At 25.3% G+C, this 11,645-nt stretch overlaps 2 protein-coding genes across 2 annotated transcripts; one reads left to right on the forward strand and one right to left on the reverse strand.

Annotated features, from left to right (window-relative positions):
- Positions 1 to 1,126: 1,126 nt before the first annotated feature.
- Positions 1,127 to 5,715, reverse strand: LOC140669562 (uncharacterized). Its single transcript, XM_072899532.1, has 7 exons — positions 5,184 to 5,715; positions 3,947 to 4,213; positions 3,402 to 3,864; positions 3,130 to 3,254; positions 1,966 to 2,074; positions 1,626 to 1,766; positions 1,127 to 1,541 (listed from the first exon to the last, which is right to left on the reverse strand). Exons 1-6 carry the CDS (start codon positions 5,339 to 5,341, stop codon positions 1,626 to 1,628), a joined length of 1,263 nt encoding a protein of 420 aa, XP_072755633.1. The 5' UTR covers positions 5,342 to 5,715; the 3' UTR covers positions 1,127 to 1,541.
- Positions 5,716 to 7,022: 1,307 nt separating this feature from the next.
- On the forward strand, positions 7,023 to 11,070 carry LOC140669313 (F-box only protein 21-like). Its single transcript, XM_072899027.1, has 8 exons — positions 7,023 to 7,769; positions 8,358 to 8,651; positions 8,732 to 9,185; positions 9,312 to 9,448; positions 9,547 to 9,658; positions 9,807 to 9,956; positions 10,149 to 10,428; positions 10,675 to 11,070. The coding sequence occupies exons 1-8, from the start codon at positions 7,615 to 7,617 to the stop codon at positions 10,875 to 10,877; spliced, it is 1,785 nt and encodes a 594-aa protein (XP_072755128.1). The 5' UTR covers positions 7,023 to 7,614; the 3' UTR covers positions 10,878 to 11,070.
- Positions 11,071 to 11,645: the final 575 nt, after the last annotated feature.

Genomic DNA, 11,645 nt, shown 5'->3' on the forward strand with positions numbered 1-11,645 from the left:
GAATTTATCTTGTTCATAAGTGGTTTTGTCGGATTTTTATTGATTTTCTTGTAAGTAAATTCATCACTCAACATCGACTCCATTTTTAACAGATAATCAGTCTTGTTCATTGCGACTGTGGACTGTCCCTTAATGTTTGATCCGTTATTTATTTTCTTTATAGTTACACTTGAAAAGGACCACAACCATATGGTCGAAACGTCGTGTAAATAAATTGAATAATTTTGGCTAGTCAGGTCGTTTTTAATTAACCCGTTACTTATCATGAACTTTAAAATGTTCTATCAACATTTCTTACAAGTTATTGTAACTACTCTTTCATGTAGTTTTTAATTAGTTTGTATGTTATTTTTACATTACACTTAAAGTCACAATAACAAAAATAAATGTACATACATTAAAATTCAAGTACAAGATTTTAATTTAATAAGTGTCGTGACGAGATTATTATAATCGATGTGTGTGAGCAAACGTTTCTATATACAATCGAAATTCTCCTCAGTGCTTTACAATAAAACAAAAAACAAAAACGTATAGAATGATGTACATGGGAAGATGTGACAAATACTCTAATAGTATAATTTAATAATTACTAAATTTAATTTTAATATAATTTATTAAATAACTTTTCTTAACTAATTTACTAATTGTTTAGATAATTCCCTATTGCCATTTTCTTAATGTAATTTAAAATTTAAGGAATAATCGTAACACATTAATATGATATTTTTAAAATATACACGGTAAATAATTTTGTGTTACATTTAACACATTTCTCGGGTCCCAATTTATCCATTCTAATTTTAATGTTAATTTAACAGGAGGCAAATATGTAAACAAATAACACAAATAATATGTAAAGAATTAACACAAAAATGTGAATTTGTGTAAGATTTACTTATTGTTATTGTGTTGTTTTAACTCTTAGAAACGGTGAATATTAACACAATGCAGAAAAGTTAAAATAACACAAGGATAGTACGTTATATTAACATAAGAGTATGTTAAATGATTAACACAAAAATTTCTACAAAAATAGAAAATTTTAGCAACAATACAAAATGTTTTTTACCGTGTAGACGAAATATTTTATATAATATATGATAGGTAATATGATAATTTATGATAAGTAAAAAATAATAATATTTATTGTTCTAAATTACATCGTAGTAAATGTTTCGACTGTACGCAGTCTTTTTCAATACATTATGAACGTAAATACAAATGTTAATATTACGTGTGACGGAAATCATTGTCAGAAAGCATGTGGATAATTTTCTCTTTGTCATCGAAAAATTATAAATTTAACAGTCAATTGTCTGAGCGACGCCAATTCCTACGCAAGAATTACAATATTTTTCCAACATCACAAGTTATTTGTAAGTAACTATTCTTTCGTCAGTTGAGGGCGAGAAATTACAATTATTCACCAACAACAATCTATGCGTATTTGGATGCGTAAAGTTGCAAATTTTGTGTCCATTGCATTGTCAGGACGCTTCCTTACTAGAAGAGACATCTCACTTTCAACAGACTCCACGCTATCAAATATATATATATATTAAAAAATGTATATTGTATGATATACGTATTCAAAAATATATATTGTGTGTGTAATAAATTACCTATATTGCATTTATAATTATCCCGCATTGAGCATCGATTTTTTTTTTTGATAAATCATAGATCCAGCGTAACATTAAAAAAAAGCGAGGATCGAAAAAATGGCTTGGATAGCTAAAACTACCGATTACTTTTTGTAGTACCTGAAAAAGCAGAAATAAATATAATTTTGATTAAATATAAGAAAATAAAGAAAAATTTTAATATTCTTACTAATTGCTATTAAAATATATTCATTTGTTGACTTAACATATTATTAATAAAACGTAATAATAAATTGTTATCTTTTGTTATTTTTATACCGCTAAAATTAATAAAAACTACTTATAAAAAATTACTAACCTCTATATTGTGCAGTTCATAATAGTCATAATTGCTTTCGGCATATGGATAAATTTGATACGCACTTTCATTTATATGAAATCTTTCTTTCATATTCTTTTCTGCACAACTGAAAATAATAAAAAAAATATATATTTATATATATATATGTATATATAATATGTTACCGTAATTGATATCCACGATATCTCAAATACCTAGAATAAACTGTGTAAATAAAATTTTATATATAAATATGCTTCAACTAAACAATAAAATGTTTTTTTTAAATTATCGAAAATTTGAGAATAAAAAAATTTTTTCAATAAAAAGTATAAAAGTTATTTAACATTTATTTTAATCATATAATTTTTCTTAAATAAATTGAATTTTTATTTTGCAAATCTAAAACTATTGTTATTCTACGTGTAGAGTAAAACCGCTACGCGGTGACACAAATAAGGTTTATATTGCAGAATGCAATAATAACGACTAATATGATCACATTCTTATACAAAACTAACATTAGGATAGAAAACGTTATACTGTATATTTTTTTTTAATGCTTTATATATATGTGCGTGCGTGTGAGTGTGTTGTCTACAATTATATTATATATGTAATTTTTTAATATAAATCAATACATATTATTTTTCATATGTAAAATTTATTAAAATAAATTCTTCAAGATGTATATAATTTACGAAATTTATAATATTGTAAATTAAAAAATCTACATGTTATAATATGTACAAAATAATACACATAATACAAAATAAATTAAAAAAATTTATGAACTATTATTATTAATCTTTTTAAATTTGCTTGAATATATAAAATACTTGCGTGTAAAATAAATAAACAACTGATATCTTTTTTCTACGTATATGTGGGTATGTGTGTAACGCGTACTAAAATTTTCTGAAATGTGTGGTATTAATGCATATTTATATGTATACAATTTTATTTTATAAATGTATTAAAAATAAGTATTCGAGAAATCGTAACTTTGCAATAAACAATATACACGTACATATATATTTATATATATATATATATATATATATATATATGTGTATTTATGTATAGGTACATTCATATAGGTATAATATGTGTATAAGTGTATATATAAAAATAAAAACCAAAAAAATTTCAAGCACTCATAAAGTAAAATTATATACTTACTACTTTGGTTTCCATACAATTGCCATACGATCGTATCGAGTTCTATATTGGACCAGGGCACAGCGTACACCGAGTCTTCTGGCTATGCAGTGACACATAGACACCATAAGATTTTGTTCTGTACTCTGTGTTATAAATTATATTAGAAAAATTATATTAAACATTTATAAGATATAAAAGACATGTTATTCTTATGATGAACAGAACAAAACAAAATAAAATTATTTTAACATAATTTTAAATTAATAATTTTATAATCTGAAATAACTTACAGCAGCTAGATCTCTAATTGCAAGTAATTCCACTGTCATTTTCAAATTTGCACATAATCGTCTTAATAAATCATAGAAATTTCCTCGCAAATGATATATAAACTCACGTAATTCATCTATAATTTGCTTCGTTTCTACTGTATTCCAAAAATGGTCATCGATATTGTTGTCTTTCAAAAAAGAAAGTTGTTCGAAAGATGTCGAAAATATTGAATGTGCAGGATATTTTTGTTTAAAGCGGGATAAAAATTCTTGCGTAATATCATCTAACCATGTTTTCATAACTGAGCAAGAAATATGTGGATCAATATATTGTACCAAAATAGTGAATAGTTTTTCTAAAATTTGCTTTTCTCTTGGCATTTTTATAAATTTATTTATCTTATATATAAATCGATATCGTCTTAGGCAACCAAAAATAAAGTTAAAATTATATTGAATTGTTAAAGTAGAACTGGCTAGCCTGAAAAAATTTACATATTAATTATACAATAATTAAATTACTTTATTTAAAATTAAAAGCAGTTCAGTTTATTAAATATTACCATGAGAATTCTGCAAGAAAAATTCTATTTAACTCATCATAAACAAAATAATAAATCATAGAATTTTCAGCTATAAAATGTAGATGTTCTAATTTTTTATCCTCAGTATTCCATAACTCCTGCTCCGATGTTGAATGTACATAACATTGTAATTCCCTGACACTCTGTTTTGCTTTTTTTATTTGATTTTCAAAATTTAATTTAGCAAACTTTTTTTTTTGTTTTTCTGTCTCTTTTTTCATATACTTCATACTCGCAGTATAACAACTGAAATTAAAATAAAAAATTCGAAAAAATTATATTCAACAACATTACAACAACAATAGCAGCAATAAATTGTGGACAATATATTTTCTAAAATATATATACAATTTTTAATTACAAACATATTAATGTTTAAAATACATAAGTTTAAAAAATTATGGATAATAGTATGAATTTCTATGTTATAAGAAAATATATATTAACTACTTAAATTGTAAATATCATAATAGTATAATGGGTAGTAATTTGTGTACATAAAAACAATATGTTATCAAGATGTATCTACTGCGATATATATATATACAGTCAATAAGATGAAAATAAAAACTAGAATTAAATACAATATTTAAATAAAAATAAAATTGATTGCATATAATGCTTTATTTAATGTAAATAGGAACTATAAAGTTTACAGAGAAAGATAAATAAAAGACGTTGCATTATCAAGGTCCAAAAGATATTATTTATGAAAAGTAAAAAAGAGTAACTCTTGAAACAAATAAATGTAAGAAAAGAGTTTTATATAAATATTATATAGATACATAATTATGTAAATTATTATACATAACTATGAATATTTTAAAATAAAAATATGAAAATATGTAACATTACTCTAATTGAGTGTTTCATGATGTTTTACGCTATAAAACAAATAATGGTAATCAAATGGTGTGAAGTTTATAATTAATGAATGAAGATTTATTATGATTATTTGATGAACTTATTATGACTCGTCAAACTTTTAGACACTTTAAAATTTCGGCTTTAATCCGGATTTTGCTTTTTTATTACAATCCTGCTAAACTGTAATATTAGAAACGAGTTCAATATGCAAGGAAACAATAGGTACAATTTAAATTAATGGTATAACAATATAGTAACTTTACCGTTTTCTTAAAGATATTTTGTTGATCGATTAAGTGTATGCTAAATTAAAAAAATTAATATCAAAACTTATAAATAAAAAAAATACCTCTGAAAATATTTTTCCTTCCAAACTTGATTGCGCAGATTTATCTGCCGTAATATTTGACATGTAGATTTAAAATTTTTGATATCATTTAAGTTAATATTCTCACATGAAAGAATCTTCTCAAGCACTTCGTTGGGTAAGTCTGTTATCGTAGCCATTGCAAAAAATGTAATTATTCACAAAAGAATACTCAAAACGTTATTTATTGATAATGAGTTCCGTATCATTTATTTAAATTTCGTTATTATATTTATGTGATAACGAATCACGAATGTGAGCATAGAAAGTTTATGTAGCTTGTAACACTGTCGCGATGCGTCTATAACGTGCACTTTGTTCGAACTGTTCGTCCAGACTAAAGATAAACTTTATTTAGAAATGTTTCAAAGAATTTGAGTTACTAAGCAGAAAAAAAGCACTAACAATAAGATTTCTTGGTCTTGATTGGTTGAATGAAATTGACCAATAAAAACACAAATTTTTTTGAAGAAATATTTCTCAGCAAATCCTCTTTACTATTCTTGAGATTTCTTTTCACTATCGTTGTGTTTCTATATTGTTGAGATTAATGGCTTTGTTCCTTTTCATAATGGACTTTCTCTTTTGATTATTTTATTGTCTGTTGCTTATTATTGTTAACAATTGACTCTGCTTGAGGTCTCTTTAAGTCAGTCGACAACTAGAATTTTGAAATATTTAGTAATATATTCTGTACACGTGAATTTTTTCTTTCTCTTAAATATGCAAATATATTTTTACCAGAAAAATTATAAAATATTAGAATTAAGTTATGCAAAGTATCTTGCAGGTAATTGTACAAATATAATATCAGTTTAAAAAATAAAGCTTCGAAAATATCAATTGAATCAGAGGGTGTTCTCGTATTTTTTTTCTTGAAGCAAAATAAATGTGTAATTTTTTTATATTCTACAACATTTTCAAAGCTCATTAAAATCGGTGAGGGACACTTCCGACCGTTCCCTTGATAGAAATGTTTCAAAAAATTTAAGTTACTAAGCAGAAAAGAGAACACTAAAGCTTCTTGGTTCTGATCGGTTAAATAAAATTAACGAATAAAGGCACATATTTTTTAAAAAAATATTTCTCAGCATTCTCTCTTCTCTATTCTTGAGATTTATGGCTTTGTATCTTTTCTTAATGGATTTTCTCTTTTAATCTTTCGTTGTTTGTTGCTTCTTATTGTTAACAAAAGACTCTACCTGAGGTAAAGTCCCTCTCCTTAAGTCCCTCTCTTTAAGTCAGTTGACAACTAGAATTTTGAAATATTCAGTAATAGATTCCGTTTACGTGAACAACTAAAAAATCTATTAAATTTAACGAACCCTGTAACTCAAGAAACAGCTATCGAATTCACGTAAATGTATAAATTTATTTTAGAAAAATATATTAAAAAATGATTGCATTTGCCAAACATTTAAATTATATATTCTATAAATTAATGACAATTTTTTCGTGAGTGTGTTTCATAAAAAAATTTCTAATAATTACAAATTAATTAAAGATTTGTTGTGTATAAAATCACGACTTAATGCCAAAATAAAAATAAATAAACATATTTTTTTTAACATTTAAATTATTTATATATATATATTTTTTAGAAGATTGATTCTATTAAAAATAATTAAAAACAAAAAGAAAAAAAGAGTAGGCAAAAGAAATAATGAGAATATAAATGAAAGACGAATAAAAAGAGAAATAAAATACAAATTTATTTTGCTGCTTAATAATAAGAATTTGTTTATAAAAATTTACAAAGACAAAATATTAATTAAACATGTTTAAAAATAGAGGAACAACTTAACATTAGAAAATGAATATGAACATACATACGAGAAAACATGCGTGATGCGTATGCGGCGATTAGTTCGCAGACATTCCTATATCTCATTATTTTTTATTAATTTTATTCAAAATTTTCATAGAATATGCTGAAGATATAAAAAAATTGTCGTAAATAAAAATTGAGAGCTATTTTTATGAATTTTTTTAAATATAATTTTTTTTCTAAATATGTACTTTATTATGCCAGGGACATGTGTAATGAAAGGCAGGCAATTCCTTATTTAAAATTAGAAACTCGAAAGATTTGTGACAAATATTACCTGAGAGACTTCTACAGAATTTTCCTATTGTGTGCAGTGACAACAATGAAATGACAATCTCATGGTGGGGGAGCTTTTAGGTTTTCAGATTTTTCCAGAATAAGTACAGACATAGAGTGTAAAAAACTTCTGTAGTGATGACACGTGCTTTTGGTGTAATTGAAAAATACATAAGAACATAGGTTTCGTAATAGATTTTGTGTGACTACAAAAAGGAAATTAATGATACGCGGTCCGATCTTCTTAAATTAAATTATTTTTCTGTGTTTTGCTAAATTTTTAACTAAATTTGTTTCATAAACGAAATAATGGCTACGATAATGAACTTACCTGAAGAAGTAATATACATCATACTTGGCTACAACGATATCAGTATTGAGGATATCATTAATTTCAGATGTGTGTGCAAGAACTTTCAACACGTAGTCAATTACAAATTTATGGAGAAAAAGCTTCTTCAGAGGTAATTACTTGTTAATTAGGTAATTTTTTGCAATTAGGTTAAGAAACGGATCAATGAAAGTTAAATCACATAAAGAGAGCGAGCAATTATTTGCAATAAATTTTTTCATCAATTATATTTAGCCTTTATTTAAGGAATAAATAAATTTTATATTTCCTTTATGAGCAAAAAATTTTTGAAGATAGCTCATATCCATTTTCCTGTTTCTTGAATTTTATTAGCCAGTTTTAATAATTTAATTATTTTATTTAATTATGTTATTAAATAACTCATTAAACTGATGTTTAATAAATACACGGAATATAAAAGTTAATTTGTTATATTTACAGAATATGGCTACCATACTGTCCATAGTTTACATTTTACATAATTGTATATTGTTAGTGTGTAAATTTTAATTATAGTTTAAAATTAAGATTGTATACCTCACACTATATATTGTATTAAAATAACGCAAGAATGTCGATATTTTGACTAATTACGTATATTACACAATTTAAATCATATAATTCTTGGAAAACTTGTTACTAATGCAATAATTTAGCGTTTTTTATAAATTTACGATAATATTATTTATTTCAATTTCAGATGGCCTACAGCGAAAAAACTCTATAACAAGAAGAATGAACAGAAAAATAAAGGAAGTTCAAACTTTATAAAAATAGGAATGAATTGGACGAGACAATTACGAAATTCCATGCCTCAAAAAATTCAAGAATATTATAAACGCGATATAGCAATCGACAATTCACCACATTACACTTACATGTTTCAGTTAGATAAAGATACTAGTGTGTCGTATCCATATGACAAATATATGGATGATATCAAAATGTCTTTCTATATTGATGAGATTAAAAATTTGCTCCCTGAATTTTCACGGTAACATTATATTAATTAAAGTACAATTAACTTTATGAATTAACATATATATTGCACAGTTAATATGTAAATTTTTTCAGAAAAACTGTTTACGATCTAACAGAAAAATATTACTATGTACAACTTTTTAACTGTTTGAGGAGTTATATGTGGAACATAAAATTTAGAAAATTTATCAAGCAACCTCACAAAGTCCAACTCCTAGAACGAAGTGCTACTTTTATGGCACAAGATTTACAGCCTCAAAAGGAGGTATTTTACTCGTCCGTAACAGCAATACTAGATGGTATGGCATTAGAAGCATTGAATAGCCTCAGAGAAAAACATCCCGACCATTCAATATTCTCGACGTCTGAAAAAAATTTTTCCTATTGGAAAAAAAACAATATTGATGATAATCATTGGGATGAAGCCGAAGGAACTCAGATTATGAACACACTCGTAGAATATATATTCGGCAAATTAAACTTTCGACCAAACAAAGTGGAAAACATAGATTGGAATACACAATTAAAATACAAATGTATAGATAATGTAAGAACTATTGATTATAATGTATTATAAAAATATGGCCAATTATGAACATAGTCATGTTGTTGTAATCTTAGAAATACTTTCTCTCCAATTAATTTCTGCAACTTTTTGTAACTTTTGACATAGGTCTTAGAACATAAATATGGTCAAGAAATAATAATATATATAATATATCATAGCGTTGCCAGAAGACTTGGTCTACGTTGCGATATAGTAATAGGATATCCCGGTACGAACATCTGTCTATTTTGGAAACCAAGATAGTAAGTATAATATCAATTTTGAAATTACTTGAATTATTCGATATTTTTATTCTTATCATACACACACGCATACAAATATTATTTTATATTGTTTACAGTGACACAAATAGTTCAAAAGATGTAAGATGTTTTAGAATAAATTTTGAAAAATTCCCAGATTGTTTTATCAAATACTGTTTTACAAAATTGGAAATAATAGAAGCTAAAAAGGTTAGTAATTACTCGCACTTAATTTTTATCAATTTTAATATATTAATTTACGTAATATTAAAATTAAACAGATAGACTTGCACAATATATAATTTTTTCGTTTGTAATTGGAACATTATTTACATATTTAAATTATTTTTTATTGTAGATGAAAGACATACTATCGGCTATGATTCAGTATAATGAAAATTTATGGATATTGGATTTTTTCGATTCACCGATAGGATATGATTATAACTGGGATGTGAATTTAAAAGATTGGAGTACGATTTTAGAAAGAATTCGACCATACTGTAATGTGCGTAAGCACTACACATATATTAATAATAATAATAATAATAAACAAAGAGCTTTTTTCTGATAACATACAATTACATAAAAATTATAGTTATTTATAATTTGACTAGCTGTAATTTAACTTCCTACAAATGTTTATATAAGAATTACTTGACAAGAAATATCAATTAAAACTTGAACTTACATTTTTCAGTTCAACATAAGCATAGAAAAATTTGAAAGGCTAAATGCAAGATCAGAAGATATAAAATTTGCAGTTGGAATGATCGTAACACATAATTATCAATCTGTCGACTGTCCTACAGGCGTAATAATTGGATGGCATCGATATAAACATAGAAAATTTGTTAAAATCTCCGGAGAGGATAGAAGAAGTTCTAATTGTTTTCTAGCAAAGATCTGTAGCGACATGAAGAAACAAACACATTACATAATTCTTACGGAAAATAATGAAATGTGTTATGTGGGAGAAGGTATAAATATAATTATATTGGCGTAACTTTATCTAAATTACAATATTTTTCTGTATTTGTCTCATCTCTTTATACGTATTGCAAAATAATATTTTATTCGATTTTAATTTATCTTGTTCTTTTTTTTCTTAATTTAGATATTTTATTTATTTCTAGTATTATTTATTATCGTATTTCTTTTTTATTATTTAATTTTACTTATCAATAATTGATTTTTTCTCTGTGTTTTGTTAATTTTTATTATAGACGCTCTAACTTTAACAACGCCGAAATGGATAGAAAATAGTGAGATGGGTCGTTACTTTAACAAATTCGAAGGCACTCATTACGTACCAAACAAAGCGCTGGAAAAATGTTATCCGCATGATGCTGCTGTAACTGCCGCTGTAACCGCTAGAAAAACAATATCAGAGAATTTATACTATAAATTTAAACATAAATTAGTGTAGAGAAATGGTAGATGGCGCTAGACAAAGAATCGATTCTCGATCCGCGGGTCGATGAGATCCGAGAGACTCAGGGAGACTAAGACAAATAAAACGATTAGAACAATTAATTATAATACGCGCGTGTGAGGAAAAAAAAGCCTTTTATTGTACTTTGTAATTTTTTTAGAAATATTATAGCCATCCTTTCCGTCACTTGGTCATTTTTTTCTTAAAAGTTGCGTAAGATGGCCAATGCTTATGTTGTATTATTTTGATAATATAAAATTTCTATTAAATATTTTTCTTTTAATTTCGATAATATTACGTAATTTAAACTTTAGTGAAGATAATATGCCAAACACTATTAAAAAATAATAAAAATAAAGATATGTTTTTTGCATTTTAAAAATCTGTGGCCATCTTACCCGAGTTTACCCTAATATTTGTGTTCCAGTAGTATCGAGAATGTGCAAATATAGGCGCATTTAAAGTTCTTCTTTATAAATTTTATCAAAATCTATAAATAATATCAATTTTCAATTATGTACACATATTTTAAAATATTAGGAATAAAGGAGAAATGTGAGAAAAAAACATAAAAAAGTTGTTAAATGAAATAAAGAAATTTATAAATATAGAGATTTATAAAAAATTTTTAAACTGTCAAATAAAGAGTGGCTGATAAAGATATTGCTCAACATGCAGATTGGTTAAAGACGAAAGAAGCACACGTTACTGCGTAACGGTAATTCCTAAATACAATACGTTCAATTATTGTATTCTAAAATA

Source organism: Anoplolepis gracilipes, chromosome 9 (assembly GCF_047496725.1).
Source record: "Anoplolepis gracilipes chromosome 9, ASM4749672v1, whole genome shotgun sequence".
Lineage (NCBI taxonomy): Eukaryota > Metazoa > Arthropoda > Insecta > Hymenoptera > Formicidae > Anoplolepis > Anoplolepis gracilipes.

What these genes read in the sequence shown, in the direction of transcription:
- LOC140669313 (XM_072899027.1), top strand. Translation starts at nt 7,615, where the DNA reads ATGGCTACGATAATGAACTTACCTGAAGAAGTAATATACATCATACTT. An exon ending in TTGCTCCCTGAATTTTCACG is followed by an intron (nt 8,652 to 8,731) that starts GTAACATTATAT and finishes AAATTTTTTCAG; the next exon opens with AAAAACTGTTTACGATCTAA. An exon ending in AATACAAATGTATAGATAAT is followed by an intron (nt 9,186 to 9,311) that starts GTAAGAACTATT and finishes CTTTTGACATAG; the next exon opens with GTCTTAGAACATAAATATGG.
- LOC140669562 (XM_072899532.1), bottom strand. Translation starts at nt 5,341, where the DNA reads ATGGCTACGATAACAGACTTACCCAACGAAGTGCTTGAGAAGATTCTT. An exon ending in TTTCTTGCAGAATTCTCATG is followed by an intron (nt 3,865 to 3,946) that starts GTAATATTTAAT and finishes AAATTTTTTCAG; the next exon opens with GCTAGCCAGTTCTACTTTAA. An exon ending in ATTGTATGGAAACCAAAGTA is followed by an intron (nt 2,075 to 3,129) that starts GTAAGTATATAA and finishes TATTATTTTCAG; the next exon opens with TTGTGCAGAAAAGAATATGA.